The sequence below is a fragment of the Amia ocellicauda genome, chromosome 14 (genome assembly GCF_036373705.1).
Source record: "Amia ocellicauda isolate fAmiCal2 chromosome 14, fAmiCal2.hap1, whole genome shotgun sequence".
NCBI classification, from domain to species: domain Eukaryota; kingdom Metazoa; phylum Chordata; class Actinopteri; order Amiiformes; family Amiidae; genus Amia; species Amia ocellicauda.
Window position 1 is genome coordinate 9,717,627 of NC_089863.1, and position 24,230 is coordinate 9,741,856.

The following is a 24,230-nucleotide window of genomic DNA, read 5'->3' on the forward strand; positions in this document are numbered from 1 at the left end:
CTGTAGTGTTCAGTCAGTCAGTGTGTCTGTATTAACCCTCTCTCTCTCAGTGCAGTGTTAATGTAGTGTAGTGTTCAGTCAGTGTGTCTGTATTAACCCTCTCTCTCTCAGTGCAGTGTTAATGTGCTGTAGTGTTCAGTCAGTGTGTCTGTATTAACCCTCTCTCTCTCAGTGCAGTGTTAATGTGCTGTAGTGTTCAGTCAGTGTTTGTAACTCCCACAATCAAGCCCTGCACTCCCAAACTATCCCCCCACCCCCTCTCTCCTTCCTGCTGTGTGAAAACTCTCACCTCATCTTGCTACCTCTCTCCCCCATTCCTCCCTCACTCCCTTTTCCTGTAGCTGTGAAAACTCTCACCTCTCGCCTTCTTCATCACTCACTTCCTCTCAGAAATGCAAATTAACATTCTAAACCTCTGTGCCCCCTCTCGCTTCCCCTCTCTGTGTAGTGAAACCAGCTCCACCACAAACTATAGGTTACCCATTAACGACACACACACCCACACAACACATGCACACAGAGACACACACAGGAGTCAAAGTGCAATTTGTTTAATTGTAATAAAATTCAATGCAGCTGCTGTCTCTGCTCGTCTCTCACGGCACAGTGCCTACAGCCCCACCACCGACCCACCACCCCGCCCCCAGCCTAGGGAAAAGGCACCCCCAGCGCCCCCCAGTGCCCAGCCTGACTCCCTTTCTGACTGCAGTTCCAGAGGAGACACGCTCTGTGACACAGTCAGGGTGCTCTCTCTCTCACACACACACACATTCTCCCTCTGTCTTTCTTCCACATAAACATTCTCTCTCTCTCTCTCTCTTTTACCCACAGATGACATTACAGGTTGCGCTCAGGTTGTCAGAGGACACCCCTGTCAAACATGCAGCATAATGGTCTCCACTACTAATAATAATAATTGGACTGGAAGTCAGCCTGGGCAGCATTGCACTCTGGGAGCTCCTGTACCCCTCCACCCCACCCGCAGGCCACCGACTCATTTAAATACATTCAGTTAGATTAAATGAAAACTATAACAACAGCCACAAGAATACTTAACGATCATTAAAAATCACCATTCTGCAGCACAGAGCACAGCGATCAGGAAACAGATTTACACACAAGGAGTAATACAACAGACTCTTCGGATTGTACACACGTCAGAGACCTGTCCCTCTGTAAACACACTGGAGGAGGGGAGGAGAGTTGATACGCACAGATAAACACACACACACACAGACACACACACGCACGCACAGCGCAGTGATAATCCCCCCAGCACTGACACACTCACACACACACAGACAGACAGACAGACAGACGGCACTCAGGTCAGCATGGGCACGTCCTCCTCGGTGGGGTGCGGGGAGGGTGGCGGAGTGGGGGGGTCCTCGGACAGCGGGATGAGCAGGACTTCGTCCTCGGAGGGGGTGGCGTTGGCGGAGGAGGACAGGGGCAGTGTGTGAGGGGCCGGGGGGGCGGAGGGGCGCATCCGGGGCATGGAGAGCCCCAGGGCGCGGAGGAAAGAGGCCAGGCCGGGGTCGGGGCGCAGGGGGGCAGGGGCAGGCGCTGGGGCCGCGGCGGGGGGCAGGACGGGGGGCCGGGGCGTGGTCTGGGACAGGAGGCCCGGCTTCTGGGGGAGGACGTCAGCCGAGGATAGACTGCCACCCTCCCCGGGCCCCAGGGGGGAGCCGCCCACGTTGCCTTCTGACTCGCCCGCCTCCAAGCCAATGGTGGGGGTTTCTGCCGGCTGCTGGGAGGAGCTGGGGGCGGCCCGGGGGGCGGATCTGGGTAGGAGGCCCCACCGCCTAAGGCGACGGAGGGTCCTCCTGACGATTCGCGGGCGCCGGTGTCGCCGCTGCCGGCCAGCCGGGTGGGTGGAGCCAGGTTCCTGCCGCAGCAGCTGAAGGAGCCCCCGGAGTGAAAGAGAGGAGGACTGAGAGAGAGAGAGAGAGAGAGAGAGAGAGAGAGAGAGAGAGAGAGGTTATTACACACATTAGGACTGTACTAAGGAAGGAGATGGCGGAGGGATGGGTGGGTCAGAGGTCAGAGGTCAGGGGTCACTCACCTGGGTGGGGCTCTCAGTAGGGAAGTCCTCCACGGGTGGGATGACTCCCTGTGCAATCAGCTGACCATAGGAGGGCGGGGCCTGCTGCTGGATAAACTCCGCCTCTTCTCGCGTGATCGAGGCAAACAGGCTGCAGGGGGAGGAGCAAACGCATAGAGGGGGACGGGTCAGTATGAGGGCGGTCCCTGTATCGAGACAGTACGGCGTCAGGGTGTTGTCTAGGCGGGGTACCTGTATTCCCGGGTGCGCAGGGAGTACAGTTTGCAGGTGCAGCCCATGGCGATGACCAGCAGGAGGCCGCAGACCAGGCTGCCCACGGTCGCCGCAGTAATGACTTTGCGGGGCAATCTGAAGGAGCAGTTCATCTCATCCGTCCCGTCCTTACAGTCCACCTGTCCGTCACACACCCAGGTCTCGAACACACACCTGAGCACAAGTAAAATACAGACTCACACCAGAGCACAGGCATGACACACACACAACACACCTGAGGACAGGTAAAACACACACACACACACACACACACACACACACACACACACCAGAGCACAGGCATGACACACACACACACACAAATACACACACCTGAGCTCAGGTCAAACACACACACACACACACACACACACACCAGAGCACAGGTAAAACACACACACACACACACTAGCCGCCGCCCCCTCACCTGTCCGTGTCGCAGTGGAAGGTGCCAGGTTGGCACACGGCGCAGGCCCGCTCGTCTGCCCCATCCGCACACAGCAGCTGGTAGTTACAGCGCTCCTGGGGGGGGTAGCACATTCTGCGCCCCTGGGTGGCCCTCACGGCCGCCAGGAACCCCTGCCCTCTGCCTGCCCTGGGCCCCAGCGCCGCCGTCTCCACCCCCGGCCCTCCCCCGCAGGCAAACTGACCCGGTGGGCAGCCCCAGCAGCCCTCCTCGTCCCGGCCCGTGATCTGGCAGTCCCAGTGTCCATCACAGCGCTGCTCCTCGGTGTAGCAGCTGGGCCCTGCTCCTGGTCCCGCCCCCCCACAGACCCCCTCCCAGGGTAGGCAGAAGCCCGCAATGCGGTAGGTGGCGTTGAAGCCCCAGCCATCGGAGCCGGCCGCCCTGCGGTAGGTCAACGAGATCAGGCCAGTGCGGGACTCCACAGACAGAGAGCGCTGACCATTTGAGGAAGTGATCTGTCGGGAGAGGGACAGAGAGAGTGTTATTATTGACGCTACCCTAGGAAATTATACATTTACTAATATTGATCACAATCACTATAGTCTGTGTGTGTGTGTATATGTGTGCAACAATGTGTATGACTATTTGTGTGACAAGAGTGAGTGAGTGTGCGTGTGTGACCAGTGACTATTTGTGTGACAAGAGTGTGTGACTATGTGTGACAATAGTTTGACTGTATTTGTGTGACAACGTGTGTAACAGGTGTGTGAGTGTAACCATGTGTGACAAGAGTGAGTGTCTGTCTGTATGTGTGACAAGAGTGTGAGTGTGCGTGACAACGTGTCTGACTATTTGTGTGACCACTTGTGACTGTATTTGTGTGACAAAAGTATGTGCGTATGACAACGTGTGACTGTAATTGTGTGACAACGTGTGTGAGCGTATGTGTCTGACAAGAGTGTAACTATTTGTGACGTGTGAGTTAGAGCCCTGCATTTCAGCCCGAGCCCGATGGGCCCCAACTTATTGACGCCCCTCGGGCCGGGCTTCGGGCCAATTTTCACGTCATAGTTCACACGCGGGCCGGACATCGGGCCTGTTTTAGGCTCCTCCTCCTTTTTATATTTTAGACATTAATTAAAAGAAACTATGAGAAGTTGATGATGGTAAAACATAGAAAGACGTTTTATAACCTATCACACTGACACGCATGACACAGTCTGCTCACGCACACAGGTTTCCCACGGAGAGCTGCTACTGTGCCTGTGTAGACCAGCTCGCACAGTGTTAGCCCGTCTGTCCACCAAAACGTTTTCCGCAGCTGAAAGCGCCGGCTGCGAAGCTTCACAGCGCTTTGGAGGCGCAGCGCTGTTTCAGTGCTGTGATACGTAATATCCGCGGAAGTCATGTGTTGAAGTGCCTAATGTCGCAGATAGTTTGTGTTGCTAACAAATACTGACTGTACAATGTCGGCACAAGGTAGAGGGAAAGCTGAAGCACGTAGAGAGAGAGGACGGAATGGCCTGTGTGGCGTTTGTCCCGCTCCTCCTCCGCTGTGATTGGACAGCTGGGAAAAAATGACAGTGACAAGCACAGCGTTTTACCCAAAGTTGAACATTTATCAACTCTCGGCGACCAGACAAAAACGCTCAGCTCAGCGCCGCGTCTCCCTGCCGGCGTTTTTAAAACGCGGCTCCCATTGCAAACAATTGAAAAAACACGCCGACCTCGGGGGAAAAAACGCTTTGGTGACACACGGGCTTAGTGTCCCCGCCAGCGGCAGCAGCAGCAGCGTCTTCAGCGCAGCTGGAAGAGGACAGAAGAAGCAGGACTGGACTGAAACCTCCACTGTGGACGCTGTGTTTTTTCTCCACGATGCTCTGTAAGAGACTGTTCTTCCTGCTGTAGTCATGTTAAGACTAGGAGGCGGTCTTGTTTTTCGTTTGATTGGACTTTATTTTCATTAGTCTAACTGTTGGAAACTATTGGACATAAGAATGGCCATGTTCTGTGGTGACGCCTTGATTTTTGAGGTCAGATAACCTGCGTGTTTTATTTGATGCGTTTAGATCGTACTGATTAGTTCGTTCGTTTTTCCGCACGCCGTTGCAAGCAGCAGAGCAGCGTGGTCGGCTCGTCAAAAATCCTTTTCACTGTGGTGGTGATAATGAACATTTAAACTAAAATTGTGTGATGTGCTTGAAGTGTTTTATATCTATGGATTTTATTGTAGGCAAGTCAAGTCTTGATTTGAGAGGCTAAGCTGGCCGCTTGGTCGTCACTTTAAAAAACAAAAACTTAAATTTAAGAAACAAAAAATGCTGCAAACATTTTTCTAAATTAACTTAATAAAGAAACAAAAAATACATATAAATACTTTGCCATTAAAAACAAAACTGAACTATTTTAATGGCTGCAACAGTAGTATAGGCTGTGTAATGGGGGAAAAAAAACAAAAACAAAAAAAACACGGGCTCCAGTCAGACTCGGGCCGAGAATTGTGTTAAGCCGTCGGGCCAGGGCCGGGCTAGGGCCTAGATTTGAGGCCCGTGCAGGGCTTTAGTGTGAGTGTGCGTGTGCGTGTGTGACAACGTGTGCGACGCCGTCTCGGCTGCTCACCTCGGCCAGCGTCTCGCCCAGCCCTCCTGGTTGGTCGGTGACGGTGATGTAATCTCCGGGGCTCAGGTCCAGCTGCGTGAGGTCCAGCCGTATGGGCCGATGGTCGCCGGGGGCAACCGTCCACTGGCAGCTGCCGCTGGAGAGGGGGCCGGTCGGGGGGGCGAACCAGCCGTAGAAGTCCTGCAGGAACCCCCCGCACTCGCCTCCCTTGCTCTGCCTGACCCAATGCCTCTCCCTCTCCTCTCTGTAGAGCGCCTCTCTCCGCATCTCTCCCTCCGTCACATTGTCCTGCTCCCTCGGGCCGTCCCACAGTCGCCACCACCCTCCCTCTTCCGTCTCCACCCCTCCGCAGCCCTCCTCGTCGGAGCCGTCGCCCTCCGCCAGACACTCCCTCTGTCCGTTGCAGCGCCACCCAGAGGTCAGGCAGCCGCCCCCTATGCACGGGAACTCATTCCACAGACACGGAGCAGAGCCTGGGGGGAGGCAGATTAATGTTAATGATAATAACAATATTATCACAGAGAGACAGACATAGACACAGAGAGAGAGAGAGAGAGACAAACAGAGAGACAGGCACAGAGACAGACAGACAGAGAGACACAGAGACAGAGACAGATACAGAGAGAGACGAGAGAAACAGACACAGTCACAGACAGACAGATACAGAGACAGACACAGACAGAGAGACAGAGACAGAGACAGATACAGCGAGAGACAGACACAGACAGAGACACACACAGACACAGATTGAGAGAGATAGACACAGAGAGACACACACACACACACACACACACGCAGACTACCTCTGATATAGGAGAGCTGGAACCCAGTGTTGGGTCTTTGCTGTGGGACGATGTGGTGCATCACTGTAATGTTTCCCCCCGGCAGGTGCAGTGGCTTTGGCAGCCCCCCCCCACACAGAGACATGTGAGTCCCCCCTCCTGACGACCAGACCTTCACCCAGCCCCCTCCACACTGCACCTTGAACCTGGAGAAACTGCAGAAGAGAGAGGTGTGGAGGGTCAATACAGACACAGTGATGTCTTTGTTCTCTGAGACCTATTTCTCTTCTGAACACAGATTATAATCTGGAAATGTAATATCAATACAATACCTGATGGTGACGGACTCTCCCAATGGTGCGGAGATCAGCCACGTGCAGTTCACTGGCTGGGTGGAGTCCCCGAAACTCTTGATGTCCCCCTTCCTGTCAGAGAGGATTCTGGGAGAACTACTACATAGAGCTACGGGTAAAGAGAGAGGGAGAAATAAAACAGACTGAGACAGCTGTGTCACTCAAAGACACAGAGACAGTAACACAGACACAGCGATAACCACAGGCACAAAGACAGACAGACGGATGTCCAGACAGCGTTCTCTTACCATAATTAGCTGTGAGTTGTGTGCTGCTCCAGCCGAACCCTGAAATAAATAAACTGCATTAAAGAGTGATCAGCAATTATAACAAGCACAGTTAAACCCTAATAACTGTAAGACACGACAGCAGCGGAATGCATTGGGCGCTGCAGTGACACAGACCTGTCCAGCAGAGGGCGCTCAACAGCAGCGCAGTGCGGGGGGACAGCGCCATCGGGCCGGCCGACCAATCAGAGCCGACGGAACGCTGAGCCAATGTGGGAGTCACTGGAGGCTGGGACCCTGCAACGCAACGCACAACAGTCTCTGTGATATTTCTGTTGCTGAAGTATTTCTTCATTTGGGACATGAAGCTCTTCATGTTGCGTTGTGTTGTGTATTTTGTAACAAACTTTTGACATGGAAGATATCAGGACACATTTTCATTAGCAGTACAATTTTACTACTAGTACTATAGTATAGTATAGTACTGTAGTGTAGTACTGCAGTGGTGTACTACTGTAGTATTGTAGTGTATAACAGCAGTGGTGTACTACTGTACTGTATACAGATGTGCTCAAATTTGTTGGTACCCTTACAGCTCATTGAAATAATGCTTCATTCCTCCTGAAAAGTGATGAAATTAAAAGCTATTGCATCATGTTTACTTGCATGCCTTTGGTATGTCATAGAATAAAGCAAAGAAGCTGTGAAAAGAGATTAATTATTGCTCACTCTACAAAGATATTCTAAAATGGCCTTGACACATTTGTTGGTACCCCTTAGAAAAGATAATAAATAATTGGATTATAGTGATATTCCAAACTAATTTGTTTCTTTAATTAGTATCACACGTCTCCAATCTTGTAATCAGTCATTCAGCCTATTTAAATGGAGGAAAGTAGTCACTGTGCCGTTTGGTATCAATGTGTGCACCACACTGAAAATGGACCAGAGAAAACACAGCAGACAGTTGTATGAGGAGATCAGAAAGAAAATAATAGACCAGCATGGTAAAGGTAAAGGCTACAAGACCATCTCCAAGCAGCTTGATGTTCCTGTGACAACAGTTGCAAATATTATTAAGAAGTTCAAGGTCCATGGAACTGTAGCCGTCCTCCCTGGCCACGGCCGCAAGAGGAAAATCAACGATAGTGCGAATGGCAGAAATAGAACCAAGGATAACTGCCAAAGAGATACAAGCCGAGTTCCAAGGTGAAGGTACGTCAGTTTCTGATCACACCATCTGTCGCTTTTTGAGCGAAAGTGGCCTCCAGGGAAGAAGAAAATCATAAATAAGCCAGACTGGAATTTGCTAAAATGCATATTGACGAGCCACAATCCTTCTGGGAGAATGTCCTTTGGACAGATGAGTCAAAACTGGAGCTTTTTGGCAAGTCTCATCAGCTCTATGTTCGCCGATGGAAAAAATGAAGCTTTCAAAGAAAAGAACAGCATACCTACAGTGAAACATGGAGGAGGCACGGTTATGTTTTGGGGCTGCTTTGCTGCACCTGGCACAGGGTGTCTTGAATCTGTGCAGGTCACAATGAGATCTCAAGACTATCAAGGCATTCTGGAGTGAAATGTACTGCCCAGTGTCAGAAAGCTCTGTCTCAGTCGCAGGTCATGGGTCCTCCAACAGGATAATGACCCAAAACACACAGCTAACAACACCCAAGAATGGATAAGAACAAAACATTGGACTGTTCTGAAGTGGCCTTCTACGAGTCCTGATCTGAATCCTATTGAACATCTATGCAAAGAGCTGAAACTTGCAGTCTGGAGAAGGCACCCATCAAACCTGAGACAGCTGGAGCAGTTTGCTCAGGAAGAGTGGGCCAAACTACCTGTTAACAGGCGCAGAAGTCTCACTGAGAGCTACAGAAAACATTTGATTGCAGTGATTGCCTCTAAAGGTTGTGCAACAAAATATGAGGTTGAGGGTGCCATCATTTTTGTCCATGCCATTTTCATTTGTTTTATTATTTACAATATTATGTTGAAAAAGCAAAGTCTGAGTTTCTATTAAAGTTTCTATTAAAAATTGAATAAACAATGGTAGATTACTTTTGTCAGTTTCAAATTATTTCAGAGGAAATTGTGCATTCTTAGTTTTTTTGTGGAGGGGTACCAACACATTTGAGCACATATGTAATATTGTAGTGTACTACTGTAGTATTGTAGTGTAGTACTGTACTACTGTAGTGTATAGTACTGAAGTGTAGTACAATAGTGTACTGTAATACTGTAGTGTACAGCACTGTTGTGCAGTACTATAGTACTTAAGTCTAGTACTGTAGTGTGTAGTACTGTAGAGTGTAATATAGTACTATAGTGTTTTCTTTTAAATTAATCTGCAATTACACTTTACAACTTTTAAGTTCCTGCTGAATGCAAATCGCTTTAGACAATTATGTTTTGTAAGTCGCCCAGGATATGGTCGTCTGCTAAGAAATTAATAATAATGATTATTAGCAGAGCATATTTCAAAGAGTGACACATACAAGAGACTTCACCTCAATGCTTTTGCAAAGAGAAAGACACGTCTGCATTGTATAAATGTAATATAAATGGCTGTGGTTTTTGCAGGCAGTCGCAGGGCACCAGCCCGTGTTTACTGCACTCGCAACTTCCGCTCTCACAGCCTACGGATGACGTCACATAAACAAAAACTTTTCTTCCGACAAACTTCGAAACTTCCGATAAACGTGGCAAAAACATTTAAATACGACTAAAAACAACCAGCAAACACAGCAACTGCTCTCTAATAACGTCGGTTTTGTTTGGTTTCTCCAGAGTTCAGCCTGACTGTTGTTTGGTGTCGTCACCGTCTCTTTTAGCTTTCGTTTTCTCTGCGGCTTAACGAAGTACTTTCTCCCTCTCCCTCTCCCTCTCCCTCTCTCTCTCTCTCTCTCACACACACACGGGCTTGAACACACCTGTCTGTCGGCCATTGTCGCGGTGCTGGTTCTGGTTCTGGTCGAGTCGTGTCGTCTCTACCGCGGCTCTTCTTTCTGAACTTCAGCCTGACTTCCGTGTTGCGGTTCGGCCGGGGCGTGACGGATGAGCAAGGGGCGTGGCCTCCCGGACAGACGCACTGACACATTGGACCCCACAGTCCCACGCACGGCACTGTAAACTCTGCACAGGGACAGACACACAGGGAGGCTACTGCGGGCATCTGTGCAGTCTTGTATCTATTTACTCTATCTTGAAGCAAGAAAAAAATACAGTTTCTACTGCTATTAGTAGTAGACATACCAGCACTAAGCGGGAGTAACATTACTTAGTAGGAGCAGTGAAAGTAGCAGAAGAGATCACAGTAGTCATTCCAGTAGCAGCAGTCAGTGGCAGTGAATGGTTATTTATGGGTTGGGTGTAATGCCCCACTTCAACTCTAGATGGAAGACTTGATCTATGAAACGCAGGTTTCACTCCGATGTTAGCACAGACTGAAACACTGAAACTCTACAGTGAGGGAAAAAAGTATTTGATCCCCTGCTGATTTTGTACGTTTGCCCACTGACAAAGAAATTATCAGTCTATAATTTTAATGGTAGGTGTATTTTAACAGTGAGAGACAGAATAACAACAAAAAAATCCAGAAAAACGCATTTCAAAAAAGTTATAAATTGATTTGCATGTTAATGAGGGAAATAAGTATTTGACCCCTTCGACTTAGTACTTGGTGGCAAAACCCTTGTTGGCAATCACAGAGGGCAGACGTTTCTTGGAGTTGGCCACCAGGTTTGCACACATCTCAGGAGGGATTTTGTCCCACTCCTCTTTGCAGATCCTCTCCAAGTCATTAAGGTTTCGAGGCTGACGTTTGGCAACTCGAACCTTCAGCTCCCTCCACAGATTTTCTGTGGGATTAAGGTCTGGAGACTGGCTAGGCCACTCCAGGACCTTAATGTGCTTCTTCTTGAGCCACTCCTTTGTTGCCTTGGCTGTGTGTTTTGGGTCATTGTCATGCTGGAATACCCATCCACGACCCATTTTCAATGCCCTTGCTGAGGGAAGGAGGTTCTCACCCAAGATTTGACGGTACATGGCCCCGTCCATCGTCTCTTTGATGCGGTGCAGTTGTCCTGTCCCCTTAGCAGAAAAACACCCCCAAAGCATAATGTTTCCACCTCCATGTTTGACGGTGGGGATGGTGTTCTTGGGGTCATTCCTCCTCCTCCTCCAAACACAGCAAGTTGAGTTGATGCCAAAGAGCTCGATTTTGGTCTCATCTGACCACAACACTTTCACCCAGTTCTCCTCTGAATCATTCAGATGTTCATTGGCAAACTTCAGACGGGCCTGAACATGTGCTTTCTTGAGCAGGGGGACCTTGCTGGCGCTGCAGGATTTCAGTCCTTCACGGCGTAGTGTGTTACCAATTGTTTTCTTGGCGACTATGGTGCCAGCTGCCTTGAGATCATTAACAAGATCCTCCCGTGTAGTTCTGGGCTGATTCCTCACCGTTCTCATGATCATTGAAACTCCACGAGGTGAGATCTTGCATGGAGCCCCAGAGTGAGGGAGACTGACAGTTATTTTGTGTTTCTTCCATTTGCGAATAATCGCACCAACTGTTGTCACCTTCTCACCAAGCTGCTTGGCGATGGTCTTGTAGCCCATTCCAGCCTTGTGTAGGTCTACACTCTTGTCCCTGACATCCTTGGACAGCTCTTTGGTCTTGGCCGTGGTGGAGAGTTTGGAATCTGATTGATTGATTGCTTCTGTGGACAGGTGTCTTTTATACAGATAACGAGCTGAGATTAGGAGCACTCCCTTTAAGAGAGTGCTCCTAATCTCAGCTCGTTACCTGTATAAAAGACACCTGGGAGCCAGAAATCTTGCTGATTGATAGGGGATCAAATACTTATTTCCCTCATTAACATGCAAATCAATTTATAAGTTTTTTGAAATGCGTTTTTCTGGATTTTTGTTGTTGTTATTCTGTCTCTCACTGTTAAAATACACCTACCATTAAAATTATAGACTGATCATTTCTTTGTCAGTGGGCAAACGTACAAAATCAGCAGGGGATCAAATACTTTTCTCCCTCACTGTACACAATTTTAGGCAGGTGGTCATAATGTTATGGTTGATCGGTGTATAAGCTGTGTATAATAATAATATAACTACAATTTAAATGATCTTAAAATACATTGTCTGCATGCAAATATGAGGCTTTGGTTCCCTATAAGAGTAAATTGTAGTGTGATTTACTGTGGTAAAAACACAGTAAAGTATAGTGTGGTGTAACATGGTGAACATGTGGTAAAGCATAGTTTTTCATGGTAATGAATATGGTTAAATATAGTATAACGTGGTGTGGTGTAAGGTGGTAATATATGGTAAAGTGTAGCATGGTAAAACATGGTAAAATGTTTAAAACATGGACAAAATATTGTCCTCGTCTCAGTCTAATAGAAGAGTTTTGTTCAGCTCTGGATTGCCAGGTTTACGACCGCAGTCCCCACCAGCGAGTGGCCCTCCTGCGGCCCTGGAGGAGGCCTGGGGGGGTGCAGGGGCTGACGCACGCCGGGGGTGGATCTGCCATGCCAGACGCTTTTTCCCCCGGTGCCGGGCCAGGGAAAACACCACAAGTGATGTAGATGAACACAGGCAGCCAGACAGAAATGAGACGCAAGATGCGGCCTGAATGTGTTTGTTTGATCATAGTAGTTTGTTTAGTGTTTATTTTTTATTTGTGTGTGTGTGTGTGGTGGGGGGGGTCATTTGGGGTCTTTAAACCTTGACACATCTCCTTTTTGCTTACAGATGCTGTTTACGGTACAGCTGTATAGATACTCTCTGTGTATGACTTCATTTCCTGTGTCTGAAAATAAATGTTTTGAACAAAATATTTTCTTGATAAGTTACAGTCGTGTTTGTATATTCATTATGTGTGTGAGGATGTAAAAAGGTCACCCATAAAAATGTATGTTTCATTTCGCACACGATTTATGAAGTTTTGGTAAAGCAACAAACTGGTTTGAGCTTTGTGTTAGTAGTGTTGAGCTTTGTGTTAGTAGTGTTGAGAACATGAGATTGTTTCAAGAAATGTATGTAAGCAATTGGGAAAACTGTAGTAGCCTACCAGTTCACTACACAACACTCTTCAGTTTTTACCAGACTGCTTCACTGAGGTTTTACCACAGTACGTCACAACTGCAACTTTGATTGTATTTCAACTGTAAGCAGATACATTACAGTGTAGACCTGTCTCTCTGTCGCTACAGTACAGTGTAGACCTGTCTCTCTGCCAATACAGTACAGTGTAGACCTGTCTCTCTGTCGCTACAGTACAGTGTAGACCTGTCTCTCTGTCGATACAGTACAGTGTAGACCTGTCTCTCTGCAGGTACAGTACAATGTAGACCTGTCTCTCTGTCGCTACAGTACAGTGTAGACCTGTCTCTCTGTCAATACAGTACAGTGTAGACCTGTCTCTCTGTCGCTACAGTACAGTGTAGACCTGTCTCTCTGCCAATACAGTACAGTGTAGACCTGTCTCTCTGTCAATACAGTACAGTGTAGACCTGTCTCTCTGCCAATACAGTACAGTGTAGACCTGTCTCTCTGTCAATACAGTACAGTGTAGACCTGTCTCTCTGTCGCTACAGTACAGTGTAGACCTGTCTCTCTGCCAATACAGTACAGTGTAGACCTGTCTCTCTGTCGATACAGTACAGTGTAGACCTGTCTCTCTGCAGGTACAGTACAATGTAGACCTGTCTCTCTGTCGATACAGTACAGTGTAGACCTGTCTCTCTGCCAATACAGTACAGTGTAGACCTGTCTCTCTGTCAATACAGTACAGTGTAGACCTGTCTCTCTGCCAATACAGTACAGTGTAGACCTGTCTCTCTGTCAATACAGTACAGTGTAGACCTGTCTCTCTGTCGCTACAGTACAGTGTAGACCTGTCTCTCTGCCAATACAGTACAGTGTAGACCTGTCTCTCTGTCGATACAGTACAGTGTAGACCTGTCTCTCTGCAGGTACAGTACAATGTAGACCTGTCTCTCTGTCGATACAGTACAGTGTAGACCTGTCTCTCTGCAGGTACGGTACAATGTAGACCTGTCTCTCTGTCGCTACAGTACAGTGTAGACCTGTCTCTCTGTCAATACAGTACAGTGTAGACCTGTCTCTCTGTCGATACAGTACAGTGTAGACCTGTCTCTCTGCAGGTACAGTACAATGTAGACCTGTCTCTCTGTTGATACAGTACAGTGTAGACCTGTCTCTCTGCAGGTACAGTACAATGTAGACCTGTCTCTCTGTCGATACAGTACAGTGTAGACCTGTCTCTCTGCAGGTACGGTACAGGTTAGACATGTCTCTGCAGATACAGTACAATGGGAGAGAGGCAAGGTGCCAAGACTGTACAGAAACACTGACTGTCTGAAGGGACACTACAGTTCATTAATACTGTACTAAGGCATAGCAACGAGTTAATGGTGTAGATAGATTTTGCACTACACAGAGAGAGAGAGAGAGAGAGAGAGAGAGAGAGAGAGAGAGAGAGAGAGGGAAAGGCACATCTGGGATTGGGGGAGGGTGAAAACGGAAGATTTTTTTTCCTGGTTTTTCGATTCCGTTGCAACTTGAAGCCGCGAGGGAGAGACTACCACGTCTGCAACTCCGACAGAGAGAGAGAGAGAGAGAGAGAGAGAGAGAGAGAGAGAGGAGGACAGAAGAACCAAAATAACAAGACAGAAGCGATCCAGGAAAAGAAAGAAGGAACAAAGGAAGAAAAGAAGGAGAGCAGCAGAAGAAGAAGAAATGAAAGACGGGTCTATGCGGACAGCACCTCTGCACACGGATTAAAAACCAGACACAAAGAGAAAAAGTAACGAAAGACTGAAAGTTTGCTTCTATCTTATTATTTTTGGTGGCTTTTTTTTGGAAGTTGCGGTGATTGAGTTGGGGCTCCTCGCTGTCAAGGACTTTTGCAAAACTTCCCGCAGACACGAACACTCCCTAAAACTGTCCTAAACCTATACACAGAAACGGGCATTTCTGTGCATACATGCATTTATAATAGCAATACTTCTCACAAGGAGCCTAGTTGCGGTTGTTTTGATTTTTGATTGTTTGTTTTGAGCAGAATAAAAGAGAGAGAGAGAGAGAGAGGGGTAGAGGAGAGATCAGCTGCTGTGAAGAAGCAGGCGACCCGCAGACGGAAGAGGCCGGGGCTGCGGGCTCGGCTGTGCGGGAGGCGGGATGGCGCGGCGCCACGCGGAGGTGACCCGGCTGCTGTGGCTCGCGGCGGCGCTGGCGGCGGTGGACGGGGCGGCGGGCAGCGATGCGGTCAAGCCGGAGGTCAGTGCCCTTCACTGAGGGAGAGGAGGGAGGAGGGGGGGGACACACATATGAGGAAGACTAGAGCGCGTGAGAGAAAGTCCACCGAGGCGCGAGGCGGCTCCGTGTTCCATCTGCGAACAAGACCGAGCAGCACCGACACACCGAGCAGCACCGACACACCGACACACCGAGCAGCACCGACACACCGAGCAGCACCGACACACCGACACACCGAGCAGCACCGACACACCGAGCAGCACCGACACACCGACACACCGAGCAGCACCGACACACCGACACACCGAGCAGCACCGACACACCGAGCAGCACCGACACACCGACACACCGAGCAGCACCGACACACCGAGCAGCACCGACACACCGACACACCGAGCAGCACCGACACACCGAGCAGCACCGACACACCGACACACCGAGCAGCACCGACACACCGAGCAGCACCGACACACCGAGCAGCACCGAGCAGCACCGACACACCGACACACCGAGCAGCACCGACACACCGAGCAGCACCGAGCAGCACCGACACACCGAGCAGCACCGACACACCGACACACCGAGCAGCACCGACACACCGAGCAGCACCGAGCAGCACCGACACACCGAGCAGCACCGACACACCGAGCAGCACCGACACACCGCACCGACACACCGACACACCGAGCAGCACCGACACACAGAGCAGCAGGGTGTGTTTGCGCTGTGTGCCAAGCGCTGCGAGGTGGGGCCTTTTATATTCATAGTGTGAATATGTCTGTCTAAAACAGGAGACATGCATCAACTGGTTTTTGAGTTGTGTGTGTGTGTCCATGTGTCTGTCTTTCTGTCTGTCTGTGTGTGTCCATGTGTGTCTGTGTCCATGCGTCTGTCTGTCTCTGCGTGTGTCCATGTGTCTGTCTGCCTGCCTGTCTGTCTGTCTGTGTGCATCTATTTGTGTCTTTCTGTCTCTGTGTGTGTCCATGCATCTGTCTGTCTCTATGTGTGTCCATGTGTCTCTCCATTGTGTCCATGTGTCTGTCCGTTGTGTCCATGTGTCTGTCTGTCTGCCTGTCTGTCTGTGTGCGTCCTTGTGTGTCTGTGTCCATGGGTCTGTCTGTCTGTGTGTGTGTGTCCATGTGTCTGTCCGTGTGCCCGTGCGTCTTTCTGTCTGTGTCCCTGTGTCTGTCTGAGTGTGTCATGACAGTGTGTGATGGAGTAGCGGATGCAGACAGTGGCGTCTGGGGGAAGGGAAGTGGGGAGGGGGGCTGGGGGTCTACCACTCCCTGGGGCGCCGGACCCCAGGGGGCTGGAGCCGGTCCCGAGAGAGAGATCAGGCCGAGACGCCGCAGGTGGAGAAGCAGGGAGAGAACCGGGAGGTAGAGAGAGATGGGGCGACTGCAGGGAAGAGAACAAGGGATTTTGAGAGCAGGAATGCCAGGGTTTTGTTGTTGTGGTCAGAGAGAGAGAGAGAGAGAGAGAGAGAGAGAGAGAGAGAGAGAGAGTGAGGGAGGGTGGCTGGGTGGGCAGGATTGTGAAACGTGTTCGGGATCATAATATCGACTCTGCCTTCACAACAAAGGACGGGGTCGCATTACATCACGAGGGAAGGAGGGAGGGAGCGAGGGGGGAGAAAAAGTAGGTTACAGGAAAGCCCGTTGAAGTAAAGAAGGAAAAGAACAGGAAGAAAGAAGAAAGAAAAGAAAAACTTGCTGAAACAAGTCAGGATGGTGTTCCTAGTGCAACGCTCGATCACTGCGAACTGTGCAAGAGGGTTCTACAAAAGACAGAGCATGAATAAGGAGAAAACCCTATCCTTATGTAGTGACTGGGCTGGGCTGTGTTAGTATATCTGAGTCAGTGTGTCAGTCAGTCAGTGTGAGGAAGGGAGAGAGAGTGGGAAAGGGAGACAGAGGGAGAAGTAGGGATGAGGGGTGTTTGTTGATATTGGTGGTTTTATGTGTGCATATACACGGCAATCTGAGGCGGATGGAGAGAGGGAGAGGGGGACGAGAGACAGAATGAGGGAGAAAGAGAGCGGGAGACACAGAGGGGAGACTGAGTTGTGAGAGCTGGAGGGAGATTTTGCAATTTTGTATTTTTTCCGCTGGCAGAGTGAGAGGAACAACTGAGTCAGGCTCTCTGCCTCCCTGTCCCTCTCTCTCTCTCTCTCTCTCTCTCTCTCTTTCTCTCTCTCCCCCAATTTTCTGTCTCCCTCTGATTCTCTGGATTTAATTTAACAAACTTCTACCGACGCAAAGTACAGAGAGAGGAGGGGGGATGAGAGAGAGCGAGAGAGAGGGATGAGAGAGAGGGATCAGAGAGCTGTCTTCACACCCAGTGTCTATAAATGAAATATTTTCATGTTTAACCACTTAATTCATCTATCACCCCCTCTCTCTCTCTCTCTCTCTCTCTCTCTCTCTCTCTCTCTCTCTCTCACTTCCTCTCTCAGTGTGCAGCCTTAATGCACTATAGTGTCCAGTCAGTGGGTTCTGTACTGACCCCTCTCACCCTCCCTCCCTCTCTCTCTCTGTATGAAGTGTGTCTTTATACCCAGTAGTGAGTCAGGCCAGACACGGCCTGGAAATGACTGGTGTTTTTTTAATAGAAATGAATAAAAAAAAAAAGAATGCAACACAGTCTGCAGAGAACAGAAGCAGGAACTGACACTCACAACTCCAATCACTCAAGGTCTCCCCCCTCCTTTCTCTATCTTTCTGCGTGTCTCTTTCTTTCTCTCTCTGTCTCTGTCTCTTGATCATGATGTTTGACTGACTGTCTGACTGGGTCTGGGTGAAAACGGGTTAAGTCCGCAGTATGGAGGCACATGGAAGAGACAGACGCTACCTCACACACGCACACGCACAGACACACTGTAATTAACGCACACACACACACACTGCACTGTAATTAAGAAAGGTGTGGGTGGAGTATAATCTAGAAATGTAATATTAATAGGGTGATCACAATATTATCATTGAAACGCTGACTGACTGACTGACTGAAATTAGAACGAGATTACAGAGAGAAAGAAAGTGACTTTAAAAAGGAGATTTTGTTAATTTCAGTAGTTTCTCTGCATTACTTTTTGTAGTTATTGTTGGGTCACTAGCTGCTTTATTTCATATGCATTGCTGTTCATTTGCTCCTTTGTACTTTTATATCTGTTGCTAATATTACAGGGATTAAAGTCAAAAAAGAGGAGAGAGATGTACAGAGAGAGAGAGCGAGAGGGAGGGGGAGTCTGAGGGGGAGGGGGTTGGCAGTGCGGTGGAGACAGCGAGCGAGTCTGAGGTTTGGACGGCACTATAAACACAAGCCCTGTAATTTCTCAGACTGAATGTGCGGTCAGAGCAGAAACTCAGTCTGTCTCTGCCTCAGCCGTACACTGCTATTACACTACAGTACAGTGTGTGTAGTCCAGGTGTATACATACAGTACAGGGTGTGCTCCAGGTGTACATATACAATACAGTGTACTCCAGGTGTATATATACAGTACAGTGTGTGTAGTACAGGTGTATATATACAGTACAGTGTGTACTCCAGGTGTATATCTACAGTACAGTGTGTACTCCAGGTGTATATATACAGTACAGTGTGTACTCCAGGTGTATATCTACAGTACAGTGTGTACTCCAGGTGTATATATACAGTACAGGGTGTAGTCCAGGTGTATATCTACAGTACAGTGTGTACTCCAGGTGTATATATACAGTACAGGGTGTAGTCCAGGTGTATATATACAGTACAGGGTGTAGTCCAGGTGTATATCTACAGTACAGTGTGTGTTCTCCAGGTGTATATATACAGTACAGTGTGTGTACTCCAGGTGTATATATACAGTACAGTGTGTGTAGTCCAGGTGTATATATACAGTACAGTGTGTGTAGTCCAGGTGTATATATACAGTACAGTGTGTGTACTCCAGGTGTAAATATACAGTACAGTGTGTGTAGTACAGGTGTATATATACAGTACAGTGTGTGTACTCCAGGTGTATATATACAGTACAGTGTGTGTACTCCAGGTGTATATATACAGTACAGTGTGTGTAGTACAGGTGTATATATACAGTACAGTGTGTGTAGTACAGGTGTATATATACAGTACAGTGTGTGTAGTACAGGTGTGTATATATACAGTACAGTGTGTGTACTCCAGGTGTATATATACAGTACAGTGTGTGTACTCCAGGTGTATATATACAGTACAGTGTGTGTACTCCAGGTGTATATATACAGTGGTCCCCTTAAATTTCTATATATTTCTCTTCTGGACTGTATTAATCCCTCTCTCCCTCAGACAGTGAGAGCTCTCAGCACTGTTCACAGGCAGTGACCCTTTGTGTGCCCCGCAGGCACTGCCCCCCTCCCAGCGCTGTGTGTGGGAGAGAGCTGCTGTGCTGGAGAACACATACCCATTGCTTCCTCTCTCTCTCTCTCTCTCTCTCTCAGTATCAGTTGGTCTCTCTGCCTCTCTCTCTCTCTCTCTCTCTCTCTCTCTCTCTCAGTATTAACCCGTCTGTCTCTCTGTGTCAGGCTTGGCTGCAGCAGTATGGGTACCTGCCCCCCGGTGACCTGCGCACTCACATGGTGCGTTCCCCCCACTCCGTGTCCTCGGCCATTGCCGCCATGCAGCGCTTCTACAACCTGACAGTGACTGGTGAGGTGGATGACAACACCATAAAGTGAGTTAATTAACCACTTAACGCAGGACCTTATTAATATATTACCACAATTACTGGTTTAACCAATTAAATCAGAAACCCGATAAACAATCATCTCAGGAAGTTATTTAGCAATTATTATCCCAAGAACCTGTCAAACATGAATGTATTTAGCAATGAGATAATACAGGATCCCGCTTATCCATGCACACAATCAACCATTAACCAATTAGTTTAACAACTTGTTATACAATTACTCAATAACAATTTGCTAAACAGTTAACTCAGAAACAGCTGTTTAACAATAAACAAATATCCTTATTCAAATGACACAATACACATACACAGGAAACTTGTTTGCTGATTGGCTCACGGGCTGTGTGTGTGTATGCGCGTGTGCGTGTGCGTGTGTGTGTGATTGCCAGGGCGATGAAGCGGCCTCGCTGTGGCGTCCCAGACAAGTTCGGCTCAGAGCTGAAGAGCAACCTGAGGAGGAAACGCTTTGCTATCCAAGGGCTGAAGTGGGACAAGACTGAAATCACATTCAGGTGAGCACACCCTGGACACACTGAAAACACACTGGACACACAATGAAGACTGAATGCTATGGATAGACTCCGTGTAGACTAGACAGACTGGAAAGAAATATCAGTCAATATCAGTATATCAGTCAGTCAATTTGTCAGGTGTCTATATTACCCTCTCTCTCACTCTCCAGTATAGTGAACTACACTCCCAAAGTGGGAGAGTACGAGACGCACGAGGCGATCCGCCAGGCGTTCGCGGTGTGGCAGGGCGTCACTCCGCTGCGCTTCCGCGAGGTGCCCTACCACTACATCCGTGACAAGACTGAGAAATACGCCGACATCATGCTGCTCTTCGCCGAAGGATTCCATGAAGACAGCAGCCCCTTCGACGGCGAGGGCGGCTTCCTGGCGCACGCGTACTTCCCCGGCCCGGGCATAGGGGGCGACACACACTTCGACCTGGCCGAGCCCTGGACCGTCCGCAGAGACGACCTGTATGGTGAGAGAGTGGCTATTCAAATTCAAATTCAAATTTAAAGAAGCTTTATTGACAGACGGGCCCAGTGGCCAGGAACAGGGTGCTTGAGAGCAGCGCATACAGCCACTCCGCAGTGCAGCAGTCTGCCCGTGTCTCTGCAGGTAATGACGTGTTCCTGGTGGCGGTGCACGAGCTGGGCCACGCCCTGGGGCTGGAGCACTCGTCCGACCCCTCCGCCATCATGGCCCCCTTCTACCAGTGGATGGACAAGGAGAACTTTGTCCTGCCCGAGGACGATCGTCGGGGCATACAGCAGCTCTACGGTAAGGGGGAAGTCAGTCAGTCAGTGTGTCAGTCAGTCAGTCATTCAGTGTGTTAGTCAGTGTATCTCAGGGTTGATATTATGATCACACTATACTGCTCTCTGTCTCAGGATCAAAGGGCCATGTTCCTCCCAGAGTTCCAGTGACCCCTCGTCCTCCCAAGGTCACGCCCCGCCCCCCCAAGACCCCGGGGACTCCTGGGAAGCCGCACGGTCCTCCCTACGGCCCCGACATCTGCGAGGGACACTACGACACCATCGCCATACTGAGGGGGGAGATGTTTGTCTTCAAGGTACAGACTGACACACTGAGCATGTGACACACTGAGCATGTGACACACTGACTGACTGACTCCCTGCCTCCCTCCCTCTCTCAGGACAAGTGGTTCTGGCGGGTGCGGGATGGCCGGGTGATGGATGGCTACCCACTCCCCATCGGTCACTTCTGGCGCGGCCTGCCCGCCTCCATCAACGCAGCCTATGAGCGCCACGATGGCAACTTCGTCTTCTTCAAGGGTCAGTGCTTCTGCGTCCCTCCATTCCTCTGTCCCTCCATCCCTCCATCTCTCCCTGACCTACTCTCTGTCTCCATTACTCACGCTGTCTCTGTCCCTCCCTGTGTGATTGACAGGTGACAGGCACTGGGTGTTCAGTGAGGCCAGCCTGCAGCCCGGATACCCCAAGAGCCTGCGGGAGATGGGAAAGGGGCTTCCCAAAGACCGGCTCGACGCCGCCCTCTACTGGATGCCCAACGGGAAGACATACTTCTTCAGAGGGAACAAGTGAGTGTCTGTCTGCCTGTCTGTTTGTCTGACTGTCTGTCAGAGTGTGGGTGTGTCTGTTTTTTGTGTGTGTTAATGTGATGGTGAGTGTGTATGTCTGTATATCTGAGATCAAGTGTGTGTGTGTGTCTCCTTCTGTCTCTTGTCCCTTCCATCTCTTCTCTGTCTCATGTCTATACTGCATTGCACTCCGCCCTGCTCTCCCCTCTCCCTCCGTCTCTCTCTCCCTCATTACGAGTCCATCAGTGGGCTGTAATTATAGGGGGACATGACTCCTCTGTCTGAGAAAGGGAGACAATAGTGAAGCTCTTTAGAGAGGGAGAGAGAGAGGGAGGGAGAAAGATAGAAGGAGAGATAAAGAGGTTATTACAGTGTAATTATAGACTGTGGCCTGTTTACTCCAAAAGATGAGTCTACAGCAACAATAACAAAGAGAGAGAGAGACAGAGAGTATATCAGTCAGTCAGTCAATCAGTGTGTCTCTCTCTCAGTCAGTATCTCAGTGTCTCTGTGTCTCAGTGTGTCCTGGTCAGTGTCTCACTGTCCCTCTGTGCCCCAGGTATTACCGGTTCAACGAAGAGATGCGTGAGGTGGACAGCGAATACCCCAAGCCCATCAGTGTGTGGGAGGGCGTCCCAGAATCGCCACGCGCCGCCTTCATGAGCAAGGATGGAGGTACGGACGCCGATTGACTAACTGACCGACTGACCAACACCCCGACTGACACGTTGACCCAACGACTGACTGACTGACCAACTCTCTGTCTCCCTCCCTCAGCCTTCACCTATTTCTACAAGGCGAATCGCTACTGGAAGTTCAACAACCAGCAGCTGAAGGTGGAGCCCGGCTACCCCAAGTCTGTGCTGAGGGACTGGATGGGCTGCGCTGGGGAGGGCGAGCCCGAGGACCCCCGGCGCGGAGGGGGAGGAGGTGAAGGAGGCGGAGGAGACACCGATGTCATCATCATCGAGGTGGACGAGGCCGGGGGCGGGCCGGGGGTGGCGGCCGTGGTCATCCCAGTGCTGCTGTTCCTGTGCGTGATCCTGGCCCTGGGGGCCGTGCTGTTCTTCCGCCGCTATGGCACCCCCCGCCGCCTGCTGTACTGCCAGAGGTCACTGCTGGACAAGGTCTAATAGACAGAAAGAGAGAGAGAGGGAGGGAGGGAGGGAGGGAGAGAAGGGAAGACAGGGAGAGAGAGAGAGGGAAAGAAGGAGAGAGGGGAAGAAAGATGTAGAGGGGGGAGAGGCAGGGGGAAAAGGAAGGAGAGAGAGGGGTGAAAATGAAAACGGGAAAGAGAGAAAAAGGAGAGAGACTATCAGGTCTATATATATATATGTTATGTCTATCCACACACTATCAGATACTCACTCACACACACACGCACGCACGCGGCACAGGCAGGCACCAGCGAGAGGGAGGGAGAGAGAGAAGCACTCGGAAAAGTAAACGACCCTCTGGTACCCTCTCTCCCCTTCCTCCTCCTCCCTCTCTCCCTCTCTCTCTCTCTCTCTCTCTCTCTCTCTCCCCGTCGATCTCCCTCCCCCGCTTGACGACTCCAGCTGAATTGCTGTTGTTTATGGTTGTGTGTCAGGTTCTTGTTTCTTGTTGTTCGTCCGTTCGTTCGTTTGTGTGTCGTCTCGTGTTTGTCATTGGGTTGGAGCTCCGGGTGCGAGCGAGAAAGGGATTCTGTGTCTGTCTCTCCAAACTGCACAAGACTGCAGACCAGGCCGTGTGGAACAGCACAGCGCAGTACCATACAGTAGCACAGGATACATACAGTGCCGTGTGGTAGCATACAGCACAGTGCAGTAAAGTCCAGTCCAGTCCTGTACTGCACAAAATTACACACACACTCAACCCCCCCGCCCCAGAGACCCGTATTAAAAGTTAACTTCACCCCATGTGCCTGTGTTTTGTGTTGTCTTTCGATGTACTTGCCGTACGTTACTGTTGCCCTCCTGCCCCAGTGGCCGGTTCCGCGCCCCCGCCGCGCTAGCAGCCGGCCTCCCACGACGATGAGGATTATTGTTATTGTTATTATTATGATATTTGTTATTATTATTGTCACTATTGCTGTTGTTGTTACTATTGTTGTAATGATAATGCCGGCGGTCCGCGTCACTCCGCGTGTCTTGAGTGTCTGTGTGAGTCGTCCAATCAGAGCCTGCTGGACAGGTCACTTAGGGGTCATCATAAGGGAATGAAATTCTTTGTTTACTGTTTGCAAACTATTGTGTGTTGGGGGGGGAACGGGGGGTGTTGGGGGGATCTGCTCGTGTCTTTAAAATATATATTTCCAAAATCTTCCCTTTTTTTAAGAAGAAAAGTATTCAAAATAAAATGTTGTCTTTTTTATCTTGTTACTGGTGTTTACTGTGCTTATTTCCCATTGATTTGTGATTGGAATAAATCAATTGATGAATAGATTGAACAGATCAATCC

The 24,230-nt window shown here is 49.6% G+C and overlaps 2 protein-coding genes and 1 long non-coding RNA gene across 3 annotated transcripts in view; 2 read left to right on the top strand and 1 right to left on the bottom strand.

Moving 5' to 3' along the window:
• LOC136768664 (uncharacterized) overlaps positions 1-24,230 on the top strand; it is a 142,777-nt gene that overhangs the window by 7,922 nt on the left and 110,625 nt on the right. The window lies entirely within an intron of this gene.
• On the bottom strand, positions 536-9,780 carry lrp10 (low density lipoprotein receptor-related protein 10). Its single transcript, XM_066722909.1, has 10 exons — positions 9,641-9,780; positions 6,882-7,001; positions 6,726-6,764; positions 6,457-6,586; positions 6,146-6,339; positions 5,343-5,815; positions 2,745-3,238; positions 2,297-2,491; positions 2,066-2,195; positions 536-1,933 (listed from the first exon to the last, which is right to left on the bottom strand). Exons 2-10 carry the CDS (start codon positions 6,931-6,933, stop codon positions 1,325-1,327), a joined length of 2,316 nt encoding a protein of 771 aa, XP_066579006.1. The 5' UTR covers positions 6,934-7,001; positions 9,641-9,780; the 3' UTR covers positions 536-1,324.
• mmp14a (matrix metallopeptidase 14a (membrane-inserted)) lies at positions 14,291-23,167 on the top strand. Its single transcript, XM_066722910.1, has 10 exons — positions 14,291-15,029; positions 19,552-19,700; positions 20,105-20,227; positions 20,398-20,705; positions 20,846-21,007; positions 21,118-21,299; positions 21,384-21,522; positions 21,638-21,788; positions 22,348-22,463; positions 22,566-23,167. Exons 1-10 carry the CDS (start codon positions 14,931-14,933, stop codon positions 22,919-22,921), a joined length of 1,785 nt encoding a protein of 594 aa, XP_066579007.1. The 5' UTR covers positions 14,291-14,930; the 3' UTR covers positions 22,922-23,167.